This window comes from Condylura cristata, unplaced genomic scaffold (assembly GCF_000260355.1).
Source record: "Condylura cristata isolate star-nosed mole 26May11 unplaced genomic scaffold, ConCri1.0 scaffold00001, whole genome shotgun sequence".
NCBI lineage: Eukaryota > Metazoa > Chordata > Mammalia > Eulipotyphla > Talpidae > Condylura > Condylura cristata.
Window position 1 is genome coordinate 75,371,995 of NW_004567102.1, and position 20,867 is coordinate 75,392,861.

General features: G+C 39.4%; 1 protein-coding gene across 1 annotated transcript in view; it reads left to right on the forward strand.

The window, feature by feature from the left end:
* The window catches only part of AIG1 (androgen-induced 1), a 217,940-nt gene extending 200,677 nt beyond the window's left edge, over nucleotides 1-17,263 (forward strand). The window contains exons 5-6 of the mRNA XM_004673905.2: nucleotides 9,695-9,858; nucleotides 16,586-17,263. Of these exons, the coding sequence (XP_004673962.1) occupies nucleotides 9,695-9,858; nucleotides 16,586-16,623 (202 nt within the window). The 3' untranslated portion in view covers nucleotides 16,624-17,263. The remainder of the gene's footprint in view (nucleotides 1-9,694; nucleotides 9,859-16,585) is intronic.
* The last annotated feature ends 3,604 nt before the right edge of the window (nucleotides 17,264-20,867 follow it).

Genomic DNA, 20,867 nt, shown 5'->3' on the forward strand with positions numbered 1-20,867 from the left:
TCTGTGTGTGGTGAATCCTCTCACCATCCCTGCACCTCTGGCCTGTACCCCAGTTCTGTATCCATAAATAAATAAAATCTTGAAACAAAAAAATGTCATTCCCAGTTCTACCATCCCAGTCCTGGCTACCACCATGTCTGATAAAATGAATGTCTAAGCCAAGCTCATCTGTTTCACATTCATTTCATTTTCTTCAAGGCTTCCTGTTTTCCATACCAGGAGAGAGCCTCCAGTTCTTACTTAGCTTCAGTAGAAACCCAGTGTTGGGTACCTGCCTGGCCCTTAGGCTCCCTCTCCCCCAATAACAACAAAAAAATGATCTCTTTTGATCATCTGTGAGCTCTCCCTTATTTTCAGGCTTTTGAACATATTATCCTATTTGGCCAGAAATTTCTTGCCTACCATCTTTGTTCCACTGACTGTTGCAGTTTAAATGCTACCTTATTCATTTATTCTCTCTCGTACTCTGACAGACACGGTGGTAAGTGCTAAGGGTATAGTAAGAAAGTAACTCACTTCATAGAACATAAATACTCTAGAAGGGAAGAAATATTATTCAAATAAATATATCATCCCAATTTAAGTACTAATAAAATAAGAGCTAAAACACACACACACACACACAAGTATTCACAGTTCTTAAACTGTTCATAAAATCTGACCTAATCTCACAGATCAGGAAAGCTTTTCTAAGTGATGACTGTTAGTTACAGCCAAGACATAAAGGATAAATATAACATGATGATGAATCTAAGGGGTAAGTAACTAACAGTGTAGGCAGAAAGTGGAACTATGAAATGGATAAAATGGAGGCATGAAAATCCACATGGCTCGAAGAAATATGTAAAATCAAGGAACCAAATGAAAGCCAGTGTTATAACAGGAGCAAGATACGAAATAGAATATGAGGCAGGCAGAAGCTGCTCTAGAAGGACACTCTGGACTTCATTAAAATTTTGGGTCTTTAACAAAACAAAAAAATATGGGAGACCACTGACATGTTTGAAGCAAGGATATAATAAGTTTAATTTCTGGTTTGGAAAGATCACTCTGGCAGCCATGAGGATGAATTGGAAGGGGACAAAAGTAGATGTGGAAATAAATTAGAACTATTATGTACTCCAGATGGAGATGATTGTAACACAAATTAAGATTCTAGTAATGGAGTTGGTGAAAATAATATATTGGAAAGATATTCATGATATCTTTGGGAAGACAAGGTAATAGATTGAATGTGTGTAGTGAAAGAAGGAAGTGGCTATGATGCCTCCTGAGTTTGCATTGCAAAATGAATGAATGGTAGCACCACTTGCAGAGATCAGGAATAGCAGAGGAAAGCCAGGTTTGGAGAAAGAGAAAATGACATGCTGCAGATATATTAAGCTGAAATGTCTTTAAGATGTGCAAAATGAGATTTTTAAAGGACTGTTTGATAAACTGTTCTCAAATAAAGGAGAGATCCAGATGAGGTCATGAAATTGTGAAATGTCTATCTACATAATGGACATCAAACAGTGGTCATTAATGAGCTGATCAATTGAAGAAGCCTCATGTAAGAAGTGGGTTTAAAAACCAAACCTTAAAAAATCAACAAGTAATAGTTGGGCTATGAAAGATGGACTTAACGGTGAAAACAAACAAAAAGAAAAGCAGTCAATAAGGCAGGAGAAAAACTAGGAGCAATTGGTGTCAGAAAAGAAGACTCCTTGTGCCAAGGAGCAAGTACAAAGTGCAGACATAAAGTCAGTGCCTGTAGAACTCTTTTTGGAGAAGTTTGCCTTTGAAGAGTAAGAGACATAAAGCAATATTGGTGAAGCTGGTGGACTGTGTATGGTTGTATTCTAATGAAAGGTATTTGAGCATATTTATCAGGATGAAAACAAGAGTTCTAAGGCAACTTGAATACACATGAGAAAGACTGATGCTAAGTGTAAGGCTCAAAAAAGGACCCCTGTGTACCCCAAATCCACTTTTCCCTAATCCTGACAACATTTGTAATTATTCCTTTAGTATCTGCAGTCCTCATTAGACTGGACTCCATTAGAACAGGAAATTCCTTTGCCTCAAATACTTCTGTCCTTCGTATTTAGCACAGTGCTCATACAGGAGGCATTAATCAGTGTATTTTTTTTTATTATTGAACATTAAAGTGAATGAAACTGAGTTGTATTTATTAAAATAGGCAATCCCAGAACTGTCACGATACTGCTATATGTCTATTTGGGCATGCCTCTGTGCACACATGCATATGCACACACAAGCACAATGGCTATTGACGTTTTAGGTTAAAATTAAATTGATGCCATTACCTTAAGCTTTAGCTATTTGGGCACTAAGACAAGAAGGCCTTGGAATGAGAGAGAAATTGAAAGTCAACCAAGAACAGAGCACTCTCCACAAATAGATGAGCAAGACCATGAGTCATTTTTGTGCAGAAAATTGAGCGCTGATTATATCAAGGAAATAAATGGTGAAAACACAACCTGTTAGGACAAGTACAGCATCATTCACACCAGTCCAGGTTAAATCCCACCTCGCAGCTGCTACATCTGAGATGCTTTCGTGACCTACCAAGTCAAGAAAACTTATAAACAAGGAAGCCCGCTCTTCATGTTTGGAGGCCATGTTAGAGGTCACATTGAGGGGAGCAAGTTTATGCAGATATATATGTGCATGTCCTATTTGGTTTTGCCCCATTTTTAAACAAGTAACTTAGTTTAGTCTCAATTTATTCATTTGTGAGATGGGAATAATCATACCTGTTAGGGTAGTTGCAAAGGCAAACGAGATGATAGATTACATTACAGCACCATTCTCTGAGCAGCTATCCACGAGGCTTAAGATTTTTGTCATTCCTTTATCAGTTCTGACAAATTTTTACTTGCACTTTATAATTCATTCTTACATCAATGAAACGAGAATGACATGCTGTATCTGGGGTGGCCGAGAACACAGGCAGTGCAGGAAGGTGCATTAGAAATACAAAGAAGTCTTTAATGTGGAGCTAGCAAACTGGCCGTGGTCTAATCCAGCCCACCACTTGCTTTTTTGTTTCTTTGCTTATTTTATATGGTCCACAAGAGCAGAATGGCTTTTAGATTTTAAAATAATTGAAAAAATAAAACGTATATGAATGAAAATGGGCATGACCTATGCAAATTATATGAAATTAAAATTTTAGTATCACTAATTAAAACATTTTATAGAGCATCAACATACTCATTAATTTGCATCTTATCTATAACTACTATGGGCACCAGGGGCAGAATTCAGAGTTGTCACAGAGACTGTATAGTCTGAAAATATTTATTACGTGTTCTTTATATAGAAGTTGTGCCAACAGAGAAAAGGGTATGCACAGAGATTGGGGGCTGGGAGTGTTGAGATTTTTTTATTACTTCTGTAAATATTAGAAAAATGTCATATAGTGAAGGGTCAATAACCAGATAATATTTTGATATTCCTTTATTCAGCTATTAATCCAACAAATGTTTGATTGTTGAATGCATCGTGTGTGCCACAGGTACAGTAGTGAACATACCAGGCAGAAGTTCTAATGCTCATTGAACAGGGAAAAGTAAAAATAAGCACATTAAATGACTGGGGAGAAAAATTTAAGAGTTTCAGGATAGGAGAAGCAATTTGTAGGCACAGAGGCTTGGAAAGGCTTACGTTAGAAAGTAACATTTACATAAAAACCAGAAGGGTACAGGGATCCCTAGAGATTTGGGAGGTCAAGGGGAAGGGGATAAAGTCCCAGGCAAGGAAACAAATAAAAAGTGCTTAGTGTGCTCAAGGAGCTTGAGGCAGAAGTAGATGAGGTGGGAGAGTGTCTGGTAAGCTTGAGTTAGGCCTTGAAGAACCACCAAAGGATTCCGGCTTTTACTCTAAGAGGGACAGCAAGCATTTTGACATTGGTACCATGACCAATTGCATTTAATCCAGATCAGTCTGCTTGCAGCAATAAGAATAGGCTATAGGGCAGAATACAGAAGCATGAAAGCAAAGAAATAGGAGGTTGTTAGGGTTCTGACAAGAGGTGATGATGGCTAACTCAGGTGATAGAGTAGGCAATGGTGAGTAGTAGATAAATTGGATATATCTGGAACATAGTCAGTGGGATGGATCAGTCATGCATGGTATAGAGTGCCCCAGCTTCTGCTGTAGTAGGTATTGATTTGAGAATAAAAGACATGGGAGGTATGTTTTACTATTAGGGGGTTATAGTAAGGACTACACGGGAAGACAAGAAATGTGCAGGCATCAGGGTCAGAGGTAATGATGTTACCTTAACAAAAATGTTAAGTTTTATTTCTTTTCTTGCAAATTGAAATGTGTGTTAACTGATGATTCCATTTTATATACATTTCAGTCTAATTTTCAAATTATTTATACATGGAGATATTTATAATTAAATACATATGTATATTTCTTCATATATACATATGCTTCCCCATATTTTAGTGTTTTTTAAGTTTAACTTATTTATGTCTACAAAACTGGGGTACAAGCCAGAGGTGCAGGGACAGTGAGAGGATTCACCAGAGGAGAGCGGGGAGCAGAACAGGCAGATGAATGAAGTACACTGCTGAGGGGAACAGCAGGAGAGCCAGGAGAGGTCTGCTGCGCCCTGTGGGTCACCTCCCTGGCTGTGCTCAGGCGGCTGCAGCTAGCTTCACTGCTGTGCTTTAATCCATTGTGCCACCAGGGAGGGCCCCACATTTTCATTTTTAATAAAGTGCTTACAAAGACTTCCCATCTGTTATTTGCTTAACATAGTTTTTTTCAGTGATCAGTTTTTAAAGATCCTAAATACTAGAGTGGTCCTTGAGATCATAAGGATCTTGTGTGACTTGCAAGAACACCTCCTGTGATCTTCTTGGTGGGGGGGTGAGGGGATGTTATGATTTGCCTATCTGCTTCCATATCCTAAGTAATAAGAAACTCACTCCCTTAAGGAGTGGACTAGCTCATTGTGGAAGACTATGCCATCTCATACATACATGGGCCATAGTAGAGATGAGGTTTTAAATGCACTTCCATGGGACAATGTACAGCCACCAATCGGATATGGGATTCTAGAGTTCAGGGAGAGGTCAAGGCTAGAGATATAAATTTAAGAGTCATTGCAAATAGATGGGACATGGCTATGTTTGGTATATCTCTTCAGTATTGTAAGATGATTATAACTCAAGAATACTTTGCAAACAACATCTGAGGAGTAGAGATCTGGCATCAGAGACATTACCAAAAGCTGCAAATGAGAGTTGTGTTCTGCCAGGAGCAAATAGAATGCCAGGAACAGGTATAAAATCTGTCATTAGCATTCATAATTTGAATTGCTCCTAATTTGCCTGATTGAGGAAACAGCTTTATGGTGAGTCAGGTTATAATTTTATAAGTTGATTTGCAAAATCAATTACAACTTTATGGTATTACATTTTGGGGATATTGTATATTATCTCAATGGAAATTAATAAGCCCTGGATGAGTACACTCAGGGTAGTTAAGACAAGATTAGGAATATAAAACTGCCTCTAATTTATGGACAAACAGAATATGATGTATCAGAATTCCATAAGGCAGGCGGTTCAGTCAATTTGATTACAGCTTATTTTCCCAAATGCTTTAGTCTTAGTTTTGAAATATTGACTATCTTGGCATCTTTTAGTAAAAATCTTTTTATTTGTACGTTACTCAAGCTGACCTGGATAGATCTAATACTCTCCAGAATCTAAGACAGTATTTTTTGATCTTTCATTATTGACTCTCCCTCAACAAACAACCTTTTTAGATTTTGTTAATAATCATACTATTTTTATTGAGGTAATGTTGATTTACAACATAGTGATGGAGAGGTCCACACCTCTTCAGAAGTAGGTTCCCACACCCACTACTAAAGCCCCAATAATCATCCCACCCCCTATTGCGCTCATCCCCTCCCTACCTTCCTCTCTGATGGCCTCAATTCTATAGTCAAATTCCCGGAATTAGTATTAGTTTAGTTTAACCTGTTCTTTTGCTTTGTTTCTTCACCTTCCACACATAAGTGAAATCATCTAATATTTACCTTTCTCCTTCTGACTTATTTCCACTTAACATAATCTGATCTCATTCCATCCATGTTGCTGCAAATGGCAAGATTTCAGCTCCTTTTATAGCTGAGTAATATGCTATTGTGTATATATTCCACATGTTAATCCAGTCATGAGAAATTGGGTACTTAGATTTTTTCCCTAACTTGGCTTTTGTAAATAGTACTGCAATGATACTGTTTTCAATAGGCAAGCTTTGGGAACAAAGCAAGGCCCAAAAACAGGTGACTGGATCAAAAAGATGTGGTATAGATACACAATGGAATACTACTCAGCAACCAAAGAAGATAGACTCATGCCATTTGCAGCTTCTCAGATGAAACTTGAAAGGATGATGATCAGTGAAAGAAGTCAGAAGGAAAAAGAAAAGTATCAGATGGTTTAACTTATAGAAGAAATACAGGGGAACCAAGTAAGGGATCAGGAAAAGTAATAATAATAAACAAAATTAATAGGCAACTATAAGTCAGAGACATTCTATAGGGGAGGTACGGGAGAGGGATCAAAACGGGAGGAAAGAGCACAGGGGACTATGGAGATTTTGCACAGGTGAACTGGTGGTGGGGATTTACAGGGGCAACTGAGAGGAGAAAGCAAACATAGTACAAAAATGAAAAATGGTATAAATGTATATATAAATAAATATTTTTTTAAAAAATAGTGCTGCAACGAATGTAAGAGTGTACATGTGAAATTTGCCTTCTTCAAGTAGATACTTAGTAGTAGATGTGCTGGATTATATGGTAGATCTATTTTTCTAGTATTTTGAGAAACCTCCATACTATTATCCATAGAGGCTGAACCAATGTAAATTCCCACCAATAGTGGGAATTTTTCCCCATACTCAAATGAAAACTTGTTTCTGGTTTTTACATATGGGCTACTCCCACAGGTGTGAGGTAGTATCTCACTGTGGTTTGATTTTCATTTCAAAAGTAAATGAAAAGTAATGATGGCCTTTTGGCCACCTGTATGTCTTCTTTAGATAAGTGACTAGTTCTTCTGTGTGTATTATTCATGTTATTTGTTGTTATTGTTCATTGTACGGGTTCTTTGTTTATCTTGTCAGGTGTCTAATATGAAAATTTCTCCTCTATCTGGTAAGGGGTTTTAATGAGAGTTTCTTTCACTGTACAAAAGCCATTTTAGTTGATGCTCTTCTGTTTATTCAGTTTTGAATTTGTTTGCGTTGCTTTTGGAATCAAGTCCCTAAAATGCATCTGTGAAGCTAGTTTCTCAGAATGTTTGCTTATGCTTTCTTCTATGTATGGCATGCTGTCAGGTCTTACAAATCTATACATTTTGAGTGAATTTGTGTGTATGTGTAGTATGACAACAAAACTATAGGAATCAAAACAGTATGGTATTGGAATAAAAGTGCATACACAGACCAATGGAATAGAATTGAGACCTCAGAGATAAACCCAAACCCACAGAGATAAAACAGTTAATTTAATTAACTGTTGATTTAATTTTTTTAACAATTATCTCCATACCATGAAAATGTTTTATTGTGGTAAAATATACATGAAATAATTTTATCATTCTAATCATTTAAAGTATCATTAAATACATTCACAGTGTTATTTAACCATCACTACTAAGTATATCCAAAATATTTCATTATCTTCAACATAAACTCTGTACCTATTATGATGTAAATTACCTAAGCCCTCTTTTCAAGTCCCAGATAACTTCTATTACATTTTCTGCCTCTATAAATTTGTTTACTCTAATATTTCATATAAGTGGAATTATACAATATTTGACCTTCTGTGTTTGGTTTATTTCAGTTAGCATATCAAGGTTTATCTGTGTTGTAGCATATATCGAATTTTATGCCTCTTTATGACTGAAAGATATTCCATTGTATATAAAACAACATTTGTTCATCCATCATCTGTTGACACACACAGGTTTTTATCCACCTTTTAGCAGTTGTGAATAATGTTGCCGTGAACACTGGTGCACAAATATCTGTTTGTGTGCCTGCTTTCAATTGTTTTGAATATGCTCCCTGGCATGGAATTATTTGGTCCATAAAATTTTAATATTATAGTTACAAATCTGTTTATGTTACATTTTTACATATACATATATATCTATTGATGTGTTATACATCAAATGAATACAATTTCCTTAGCAGTCTGCCAGAACTAATTTTCATTTCCATGAGGGGGAATGATATTGCTTTCACTGAGTTTGTAGACTCTATGGTAAAGATCCTCACGTTGCTTATCTCAGATGGAGAATAGATATGTAGGCAAATATATGAACTTCTTAAAGAGGAATGAAGTCATGGATGATGAGGAAAATTACCCTCAAACAGTGAACCATAAAAACGTCTTAATTCTAAATGCAGTAAAATAATTTGTATTTTATTTAGTCTTTCAAATTAACAACAGTAAATAGTGTAATGAATCCAAGTAGGCTTTGGAAAATAGCTCTTAGCAGCTATGTCAGAGCCAAATTGATGGAATAAATATTCTAAGTTAAACTTTTGAAGACAGTAGAGATCAATGGTATTACTAGTCCCAGTGAAACTAAAGTATCTCCAGAACGCAAATCAAATACTACAGGTAAGTATGTATATAAAATGGAAGAAAAAATATGAACTCCAACTATGAGCATGTGGAAAGCCAAGCACTACCACGTCACACATGTCTTTGTTGGTGTATGGGTCCAGACTGGTATCTAGTTTGTAGGAAGTAGGGCAAGATTCTTGGCAGTGCACACCTAAGTTTGATTATAGTGTAGTTGCCAAATGCTATAGGATTTCATTATATAAAGAAGAGGTTAAGAAGATTATATAACAGCATTTGGGAAAACAACAGTTTCAAATGCCTGACAAGAACTCTTCAGTTTTCAAGAAAGACATAGACTGAAGAACTGGATATTAAGAGACTAAGGAAGTTTCTGAATTGGATCCATGGATGGGAACACTGGAGGCATTTGAATAAAATCTGTAGCTGGGTTATTAGTATTACACCGAAGTTAATGTCATTGTAGTAATATAACACAGCTGTGCAGGATGTGAACCTGGAGGAAAGTTAAGTGAAGTGTGCATTGGAGACTTGTACATACGTACAATTCTTCTGTGAGTCTTAACTGCCACTTTTATCATTTGATACACAGTTATCATCTGAGAACCGACTTTAGAAAATATCTTTAGGGTTTTAGACAAAAATACAATAATATGATAAATTGTAACAAGGTAGGTAACTGAAAATAATAAGCCGTACATGTGTGTAGTAAGTACTCCCATGTAACCAACCTTTTTATTAACTACATCTCATTAGCAAAGTATATTTTGCTGATTTTATCAATACGGTGCTTACCATTCAGATTGAAAACCGTGAATTTGACTGTTAGCAAATAAATTGTAAAAATGACTAAAAAAAGTGAAATTATTTCAGAATGAAAAACAAAAGAAATCAAACAACAAAGTTTCTGGTAACTCCAGAGCAGTGACCACAAAACCGGTAACTGGAAATGCTGAAGAATGGTTGGGTTGGGAGATCTGTAACTATAACAGCAGCGGCTTTGAAATCTGACATGAGAGTTAACTCCTACCTTTTTCCTTTTCCATTCTGTTTCAGGGTGTGTTGGGTGCATCACGTAACTGGGATGTGGGTGTACCCTTTCCTGGAACACATTGGCTCGGGAGCTAGAATCATCTTCTTTGTATTTACAACCATCTTAATGAACTTTTTGTACTTGCTGGGAGAAGTTCTGAACAACTATATCTGGGATACACAGATAAGTAAGTATTGGTGAAGGGAGTATAAAGCAAGAGAATTGCTTCGTAAAAGAGTGTGTGCAGAGACTGAAGGAAAATTCCACTGTAGCACAGGATCATTATAAAGAGTTTCATTTTTATAACCACGATGTTAAGACCAGCTGGCAGTTACTGAAAGGGTGTATCATTCATTTTGTCTTATTAACCAGTAAAATGTTACCCAAATCGAAAAGAAAAGAAGCATGTCTAAAATTTTATAGGGAACAGAAAAAAATTAGAAAGTTCACTCTGATTAACAAAATGCTGACATAGTTGAGTGAAATAAGTGATTGCCAGTAAGCAGTCTCATTAGTAGTCACCCAGATCTCCACTTCTGTGTCATCCTTTGTGTAAGTACAGTCACCTTAGGAAGGGTCATCCCCAGTTCTGCTCCAGTCCTAAGCCACATGGAATAGGTGTTCCATTCACCACCGACTGTCGCATTCAAGGGTGGAAGGTAGCTGCGAGATGCAGGTAATAAGAGGGTAACATTTCATTACTGTAAAAACTCTTTTAACCTATGGTTTGATTTCTCTTTTCTTTCTATTTATGGCAGAGCCTCCATCTTTGCAAGACACATAATGTTCCCCAAGCTGTGTAAAACCTGTCGAAGTTGTTTGTGATAGATGGGAAAGTGAAAAAGTCACAGCACAGATACATAGTGGCTTGAGTCCTGCATGAAAACGCAAGGGAAGATGGCGGGGGAGGGGGGACCCCCGCCCTCACCATCACAGCGTGGTACACATCATCCATAAATGCTTTCTGATCCACAAAATGTGAGCACTTACTCTGAGCCTGAATCTGTGCCATCCTCAATGAGTTAAGGTAGATTAACATTGTGCAGCCTGTTTCAGAATCTAACCAGACAAATAAAACATTCATTGCTTGGCTATTAAATTAGACTTTTTCTGTATGGGTCTTCTAAGATGGTATGTGTCAAGATGTTGACCAAAGTTAGATGGCCCATAAGAATTCGGGGGTTTTAATCAGTGACCTATTAAAAAAGGTCAAAAATCTTTATTTGGTTCAGGCCATACCTTGGGGAAACCAGAAATTTATCTCTGAACAATTATGCTCTTTTTTTTTATTTTTTTAAAGATTTACTTATTTATGCATACAGAACTGGGGTACAGGCCAGAGGTGCAGGGGCAGTGAGAGGATTCACCAGAGACAGAGTGGGGAGCAGAACAGGCCAGCTGCTGAAGTGCACTGCTGAGGGGAGCAGTGGGCGGGTCAGGAGAGGTCTGCCGTGCCATGTGGGTCACCTCCGGGGCTGGGATCGAACTCATGCTGCAGTGGCTTTGGCTTCTTAGTGCTATGCTTTAACCTGCTGCACCACCAGGGAGGGCCCCGATTATACTATCTTTTGTATAATAGTCATCTTTCTTGATTAATTACCGTATAAAAGTTAACTGGCAAAAAAATACTTTAAGAACAAAATGTAAACTTGTCTCAAATTCTTGAGAGAAAAGCCATATGTAAATGTAAATGAATGTGCCAATAGATGTTACTCAGCAGTATTTGTGACTGTTCCCCTTGATGGGCTTAATTCTGCAGTGACTGCCTATTGTTCCACTACTTCTACAAAAATGGCCGGAAAGCTGAGAGAAAAATCCAATCTGGATTAATAGAATACTACTTTTCAGTAACTTTGATTGAAAAATTAAAAATGAATAGTGAGGCCCTCCCTGGTGGCTCAGAGGCTTAAAGCACAGCACTACAAAGCTAAAGCCACTTCAGCATGAGTATGATCCCTGCCCTGGAGATGATCCACATGGCACAGCAGACCTCTCCTGACCCGCCCGCTGCTCCCCTCAGCAGTGTACTTCATCAGTCCACCTGTTCTACTCCCCACTCTGTCTCTGGTGAATTCTCTTACCACCCCTGGCCTGTACCCTAGTTCTGTATACATAAATAAACAAATCTTGTAAAAAATGAATAGTGAAACTAAGGGTTTTATGAATGATCTGCTCACTTTAATTTGTGCCATTCTCTTAATGGGTTAAGATAGATCAACATTTGTAGCCTATTTCAAGTATTAGAAATTATTAATAATTTGGCTCACATGGGAAGATCTAGTTAGCTCCACAGCAGCAGATGTTTTGTATCAAGGGAGCCTCTTTTCATTTATGAGAGAGATCAAAACTGATGGCTTCTTCTAAATTTTACTTGCCAAAAAAAGTTTTGTTAAGCCTACTTAGTGGGATTATTGTTCTTGAACCAACATTTTTAAATTGTGAGATTTCACATAATCCAATCTTTCAGCTTGTCAAGTATTTTAAGATCTAGCCACGCTGAGCCCGCTGTTCACTTGTGGAAACCATGAGCTGGAACTGAGCATCAGTTTTCTGTTTAGGTGGCTCCCTCAGTTCACCTACAACCCACCTGGCCACCTGATGGGCTCTATCAACTGCCTGGTTATGTGGTATTTGAGGTTGAAAGTGCTGATTAAATGCATGGAGGCAGGTAGGTGGGAGCAGGTGTTAGAATTGAGTACAATCGTGTACACTATTACTGTCCTGAGTACATTTACTGTATCCCAAGCAAAATCCCCCAAGAAGCAGAAATGTCCCATTTGTATCCCCTTCTTTGTATCCATAACGATTGTTAATGACCCCACTTTGACTTGGTTATGTTGTTTTGGCTTCATTTTCAAGGAAAAATCATATTACCAAAGACTCTCACCACTGAAACATTTGCTAGACATCATCTAACCTGACCCTTTCCTTTTACTAAGAGACAACTGAAGGCCAAAAGCCTTAAGTGACCAACCAGAATAGGTGGTGAAGGGCCAGCATCTTCTGAGTGAGGTTCATCCCAGTGTCATGTCTAGTGAATCATTAGAACATTGTACTTGGAAACCAGACACTGGAAGGCTCAGGAATTTCCATCAGAACTATGGACCTCACTTACAAAGTAAAATAGAACCAGCCTGCTATGAACTACGATCACAAAGACCGTAAAGTCTTTACTTTAGCTCTCATGGCTGAAGTAAATCATTTGTTCTTTTTCAAAAAATTATATTAATTGCAGTTTATTATTTTTGGATTCTATGAAACAGTAACTCAAGTGGGCTTTGTGGGCTTGCATTCGTTTGGTAGAGCTGGCACAACAAGATACACAAACAGGACAATAGAAATGTACTGGCTCACAGTTCTGGGGACCAGACTTTCATAAGTTTGGTTGACTGGTTCCTTTCAAGGGCTGTGAGAAAGGGGTAGTTATAGGCTTCTCTGTCTGGCTTGTCGATGCCTGTCTGTTTATCTTTTATTTTTTTTTTTAAACATTCATCACATCATCCTTCATTTTTGTACACAGTATGATTCCCTGTGAGATTCCCACCACCCATTCCCCGGTGCGCAATCACCACAGTCCCGTCTGCTCTCCCCACCCGGTCCTGATCCTTCTCCCTCCTCCACCTGTTTTGAGGCACACCCAGTGTTCTCCCTGGATATGAGCATGTCCCCAAATTCCCCCTTTTTATAGAGACACAAGTCATGTTTGATGGTCCACCCTGAAGACTTCACTGTCACTTGTGAAAGACTCTCTTCACAGTTTATTCTTAAGTACTGGGCATTAGGGCTTCAATATATGGACTTTAGGGAGACACAACTCAGCCCATATGACTGCCTTCTCACAAATCTCACACCTTTCATGCATACAAAATATATTCCCAATAGTCCCCAAAATCTTTCCAGCATCAACACCTAAGTCCAAAAATCTCATCTTAAATGTCATCTAAATTGGTGGTGGGCAAGACTGGGGTGTGATTCATCCTGAAGCAGAATTGTTCCCCAGTTGTGAACCTATGAAACCAGACGGAAAGTTATCTGCTTTCAAAACACAGTGTTGGACAGGCATAGACTATGTATCCCCTTTCCAAGAGAGAAATCACAGGGGGAAAAGGGGTCACAGTCTGAGAGCAAGCAGGGAAGATTCCACTGTTTTTAAAGCTTGAGAATAATCCTCTGGCTGAAGGAGCTGTCCTCGGGCCTCGCCAGGGGGGTGTGACCCACCCCTTCGCCCTGAGTGGCAGTTCTTCCCTCAGTAACCAAGGAGGATTAGGTCCAGAACAGCCTTCAGTCATTCTTCCTTAATTTCATCCTTTCTCTGTCTCTTTCTATCCAGACTGGCAGTGTTTTTCTGCTTGTATAAATTCGCAAAAATCTTACTGTTTTCCATGCAGCTCTTGGGGGCTTCAGATCATCGGAAAAACCGAACCCCACAGGTCTTTCCTGGCTTCTACACAAATGGTTGGTTTGCTCCACAAGCCTGATGCCTAATCTCTTCAAAGGGTTGTCCAGTCACACCTTTTCTGGAATTCTGAGATGCTGAGGGGTCAGAGCTTGAGTATCAAAACTGGGGGCAGAGGAGAAGGGGGGGAGTAGAAAAAGAGGGGGGTCACAATTCAACCTACAACAGCAGAAATATTTCTCTTCTTAAGCTAAGAATCTCTTCCAATTCCAGTGTGACTGACTAAGGGGGCCAGTCGTATTAAACTTTATACAATCAGAGATGGAAGTGCCCAGAAGCAAAAAGTTGGGGTGACAGCAGAGAAAGCCTCAAAAGAGGAAGGACGGGCCCGGGAACCAGGCCTATGTGACAGAAACCTCCACTGTGCTCCGTCACAGACCCCCTCCAGCTAACCCCACTCAGCCCACCCAGATAGCACACTCCCAGAGCCGCTCCTCCAGCCAGGGCAAACACGTGACCAAGTCTCTTCAGTACTTCCAGCGAGCACCTCCTGTCTCAGCTTTGTGACAAGTTTCTTTCTGCTCTTTGTGCTGAAAATTAAACCTCAGATTCTTCCAAATATTATTTACAGCTGCCTAGTTTTTCCCTCTACCTCAAAGCTGCCAAAGTAAAATAGGTGGGGAGCCATTTTCCCTGTCTGGGTCAACGAACACCCCCTGTTCTCCACCCCCGCTTTTGAAGATTCCACTCTTACTGCCAAGTCAACCCATCTGCAGGAGAACGCTTAGGAGGAAACACTTTAAAATGAAAAGCCAGCAGTTACTAGCTCCCGATGGCTTCTCCGCCGAGGGGGACAAGGGCCCAAGTCACGTGTGCTGTTTGAACAGAGCCCATGTTGTGTTTCTGCCTTCGCCTTGGTTACCCAACAGCAGAGGCTTCTCCAGCTTCTCCTGCCCAGCTCTGTTCCTCAGATGTCCTTACTTCTCAGTTTGAAGTTTTCCTTAATGGGATTTCTGAGAAGTACTTTGGAAAAAGTGTTACAGGTTCTTGCCAGTTCCTTACTCATGAAAACCAAACCTAAAAGACTGTGTAAGGACACCTGTTCGGAGCAATAACCGAGTTCCACACCACTTTCCTGGCCGCCTCCCCCGCCCCCGCACGTACTGGGGGGTGGTGCTGAGGCGGGGGATGTGGGCTCTGGGGTTTGTTCTCAGTGCGAGCCCTATAGTTCTGGCCCCTGGGGTTAGGCTTATAATCTTAAACACTGGAGTTTCCTATTTTGTTCTTATGCTCTTCCAGTAGATCAGCCTCTGAGCCTTCTCTTTGAGCACTCTTTATGAATTTATGCACTAAAGATAATTTGCACGCCTATGATAAGCTAGACACTGTGCTGGGTACTAGGGATATAATCAGTAATAGAACAAGACTATGTTCCATGCTCAGAGAACGTGCAAATGACAAAAGTAAACCAACAACTGGGCCTCCCTGGTGGCATAGGGTTGAAGTCTCAGCACTGTGAAGCTGTCGGCAGCCACTGCAGCACAAGTTCAATTCCCAGCCAGGGAGCTGACCTACATGGCGCAGCAGACCTCTCCTGTCTCCCCGCTGCTCCCCTAGCAGTCTATCTCAGTCATTCCCACCTGTTCTACTCCCCACTCTGTCTCTGATGAATTCTCTCACCACACAATCTGCCTCCACTTCTGAACTATACCTCAGCTCTTGTATAAATAAACAAATAAACGAATGAATGAATAAAAGAAGGAGTGATTAGGATACCAACAAAATGTGCAAAACAGTATTTGGGATTCTTCTTCTTGAAAACAAAAAGGAAAAAAAATTTGGGGAGCATTTACCAAATTTAACATTAATGCATAAAATCACTTCAAAATTTTTATCTCCAAGAGAATGAAATATCATGAACTATTCCTTGTAAGCAAAGGTCTTCAGTGAAGTCGGTCAGGAAGAAAGCCAATCCTTCAAAACTAGCTTGAATGGAGGAGAGCTTGAGATTAATTATACAGGGGATGGGCAATAAACAGTTCTTGTGACTATCTCTCTGAGCTTAAAAATAAAAAGCACAGACAGTATCTCTTTCCCATGCATTGCTTCTTTGCAGGACATTTCAATGAATTATCCTTTTTTTTTTTTTTTTGTCTAAAAAGAAAAAAGATTAAAAGTTTCTTGACTTTGTTCAGAAACCTTGCCTTGGGTAGGGATAGCTGGTTGAGGTCCTTGTGCAAACTTAACAAGAGCCAACGTGTAGCCTTCACTTCCAGAAGCCCTGAGAACTGGGTATGTCCCGGAGAATGTTGTGTCCTGATTTGGAGGGAGAGGATGCGGGAAGAGGTCACTGAGGTAGTTTCCGAAAAATGCCATACATGTCTTTCCTTCTTAGCTAGCAGAGAAGCTGTGGGTACCACAAGCTGAATGGAGAGAAGTGTGGAGAGATGAGAGCTTTGTCACCGCTGCTTGTAATTTAATCTGGTGTTAAAATAAGGTTCTTTGCCTATATTTCTAGGTATGGAAGAAGACAAGGAGAAACCTAAATTGGAATGAGAACTAAACCCAAGAGGAAGCGCTTAACTGAGAATCCCTTGAAGATTCATTTCCCCCGGGCATTGGCAACACAGGGAAGCTTCAAAAAATGCAGTGGCAGTCACCTCCACCCCTGTCCCATGGGAGGCCTCCTTCCACAGGGAAATATGTATAACAGAATGCAGGTGTCTGCACATTACTTGCTTTCACTGTGTTTTAAAGAATATTTCTAAATTTATTATTTGTGATAGCATCAGTTTTCCTTTTTTCTAGTTCTTAACTGAAATGGATCATTGGATTTTAATTCTTACAGTTGTAATTCTATTTAATCAAGGAAGAATAAAATTCTATTGCATTTCTTGTTTGCTTTGTGAAAAGCAAAGAGCAGGTATAGCGCAGGATACTGGTGTACCTTGGTCTTACAGGCTGGAACAGTCTATCAGAACCACAGGTAAATGCAGAGGAACCGTGAATGTTCCATATTGCTAGAATGTCAGTTTACCTCAGGCAGGCAATGTTAGTAATAATTACATTCATTTAGTCTAAGCCCAAGTGTATTTGGATCTCATGATTTAACCTTGTGAATGGTTTCCTAGATGTAAACTATAATTTTAATAAGAATCAGCCATTCTTTTTTTTTTAAGATATTTATTTATTTATTTATTTATGCTTACAGAACTGGGGTACAGGTCAGAGGTGTGGTGAGTGAGAGGATTCACCAGAGACAGAGTGGGGAGCAGAACAGGCAGATCTACTGAAATAATACTACTGAGGGGAGCAGCAGGTGGGTCAGGAGAGGTCTGCCACACCATGTGGGTCAGCTCCCTGGTGAGGGATCAAAGTCCTTATGTAGTGGCTTCAGAGAGCTTCATAGTATGGTGCTTTAACCCGTTGCACCACCAGGGAGAGCCCAGAATCAACCATTCTTATCTGACATCTATCTGGTTCATCTCAAACCCTAATTGCACTGATGTCTCTTTCCTTGTTTTGTTTCTATTATTGGTCTAAAATGGGTTTACTGAACCTACTTCTTACAAATCTCTGGTTTTAAAAATGTGTCTTTTTGATAAATCTAATAAAGAATAATATTGGGTGGGGAAATGCTAATAAAATCTTTGATCATAATTATTTTAAATAGGATATAGAATGTATATAAACCAAAAAATATTGCTTAATATAAATATGGATGTTAATTGTCCATACCAAGAGAGATAAACAGTGAAAGACCATTCACTCCAAAACTGGGACTGCATTTTAATTGTAATACAACTTAAGAAACACTAGAAACAAATCTCTATCTCTGTCTGCCTCTCTCTCTTTAACATACATATATCTGTATATTTTCTTTCTTTTCTTGTTCATAGCCACTTCTTAAATGAGTCTGATTATTCCCATTGGCAAATTCCAAGGTCCCAATATCCACCTAAAGGAGGAGAAAAATATTTGTAGGATGCTACTGATTATCTTATAGATAATTTTAAAAGATATACATTAATAATAAATATATTTATGTTACAGTACAGATATCCAATATTTAGCACACTGTATTATTAAAATTTTCAACCTGAAGAAGATTTTGGTTAATAACTATTTCAGTCGATGATATAACATATGGACCTCCCTGGTGGTGCAAGGGGTTAAGTCACAGCACTAGGAAACTATCACCAGCCACTGCAGCCTGAGTGAGACCCCAGGCCAGGGAGGTGACCCACATGGCACAGCAGACCTGTCCCACTTTGCCTGCTGATCCCATCAGAAGTGTGTTTCAGTAGATCTGTCTGTTCTGCTCCCCCCTCTGCCTCTGGTGAATCCTTTCACCTGAACACCTCTGGCCTATAATTCAGTTCTGTATGCATCAATAAATGAATATTTTAAATATATATATATATATATATATTATAACATAATATTATGAAAACACTCTAGACATACATTATCTGTTGTGTCAATAAATATAAATGTGCTTGGTTCACAAAGATTTTCAGACTAGGTCACAAAGGAAAATCCCACTTCATGCAATATGTATTACAAACACACATAAAATGAAGTAATTATAGAAGAGTACAAGTATATAATCAAAATACTTTCACCTGAAAAACTTAGACAACAAGAAAAGGGTTCTTTTAATCTGAGGGAATGTGCAAATCTGGTCCAATTTCCTCCTGAGGAAGCCACCTTGCACTCACATGCCCAATTTTGAAGACAAATATAGAATGCAGCTATCAGCATCCTTACACTGGCTCGCGAGTGCATGGAATTGACTATTACGTAGGCTGGCAGGGCACGTTGAGAACAAGGAAATTCGCACGCTTTCGGAATAACTGCTGCAATTAATGACACAGTCAAAGACTGAAGTCTCCACAGATGGTGGCTCTCATCAACACTACATTTAACTTCTCTGTTGACAGTGTGTGGGGCTGCATTATGAACTACAGTCTCCCCAAATTCAAACACTGAAACCCAACTACCCAGTACTTCGGAATGTGACTGTAACTGGAAACAGGTTCTTAAAAGGGATGGCTATGTTAAAAGAAAGCCAGGAAGATGGATCTAATCCAATCTGACTGGCAAGCTTCTAGGAGGGAGAAAGTTGAGTGCACAGAGACACCCCAGGGATTAGCAAGAACACAGGAGGCCATGTGAGCACACAGCAAGCAGGGCAGCCCTATAAGCCAGGTGGAGAGAGCTGGGGGGGGGGGGGGGGGGGAACTGCTGACACTTTGACCTTGGAACTCCATGCTCCAGAACTGGAAAAGACAGTTGCTTAAGCCATCTAGCCATAAGACTCTGGAATGGTGAACTTAGCAAACTAATTCGGTCTGTGTGAAAAATACTGATGGATTCTCGAGAATGATGATAAATTCCTGCCAACTTGTTTAGGTGGTGTCTGCTTGCAACAACTCTTCCAGCAGAGGTCTCATTTTTTGCTGGAGTAAATCAATACAGTACTCACTCTGTGACATAAAGCTATTAAAATTTTCTCTTACCTTGCAAAGACAGCAGCATGCATTCACTGCTCTCTTCTCTCAGAACTATTCCATTCTGTCTCTGCATCATCATCTATTCCACAGTGACCCTGGTGTTCACATCATCCCACACAGCAGGTACTTCTGTTGTATGATTATACATACTACTTGAGTAGTGAGCTAGATGTAGCAAATATCAGGTATCTTGGCAAGATACATGCATGTAAGATAATACGACCTTACTGCCACCCTCAAAATATTTCAGGGAATATCTAGTTTTCTGAAGATTCTAGAGCTGCGTTGACCTGAGTGAGACATGTCAATGTGTGCCTTCTAAGGTGAAATTACAATGTTTCAACTTGTGTGCTTTACCACTCAGAATGAAATGCAACCCATTGTGCCTTATTAGATTTTGGTGTCAGTATATATCACATGGAGGGTGTTGTTCTTATCCCTATACCACGATTAGAGAAAAATTAACTAGGGCAATAAAAATTAAACCAAAACAGATAAACAATTACTACTCACAGGTGGCATGATTTTAAACCTCTTACCTACTCCACAAAGCACTTATTCCAGTTATGTATTTATGACTGCCAACAAATCAGAACTTAATGGCTTAAAAGAACACTTATTTTGGTAATACGTCTGCAACTTGAGCAGAACTTGGTACATGAGTTTGTCTGCGCACCACTCAGTTTCTGCTGGGGCCACTTGAAAGCTGGAGTTTCCGACCCCTGAAGGTTGCTGAGGAGCCCAAGCATTGCTGCTGGCTGTTGACAGAAACCTCAGCTGAGTCTGTGACAGGAGAAACAGCCAATGGTCTTGCCGTGGGGCTCCTGGGCCTTGTCACAATGCGGTAGCTTCTCTCAGCAGATCTAGGTGACAGGTAGGTGACTTTAGATCACTTCAGAAATCACACAGGACCTGTGAGCACAGGCAAGCAGATCAGCCATCTGTAAGCCAGGGCGGGACTTCAGGAAAACACAAAACGCTGACACTTTGCTCTGGGGCCTCTGTGCTCCAGAACTTCAGCAGTGAGAAAGACTTGCCCAGATTCAAGTGGAGGAAACATAGAGCCTCACCTCTTGAGAGGGAAGTACCAACATTACATGACAATAAAGACAGGCAGGATGAGGCTCTGTGGGAAGCTAGACTTGTAAAATACAATCATACACACATCCAAAGCCATAAACTAAAAACTGACTTTCAAATAATTTAGCAAAGAGAAGATAAAAATAATATGTGGAGATAAATAGTTTTACTATATAAAAATGGAATGGAATATACTGGGTGGAA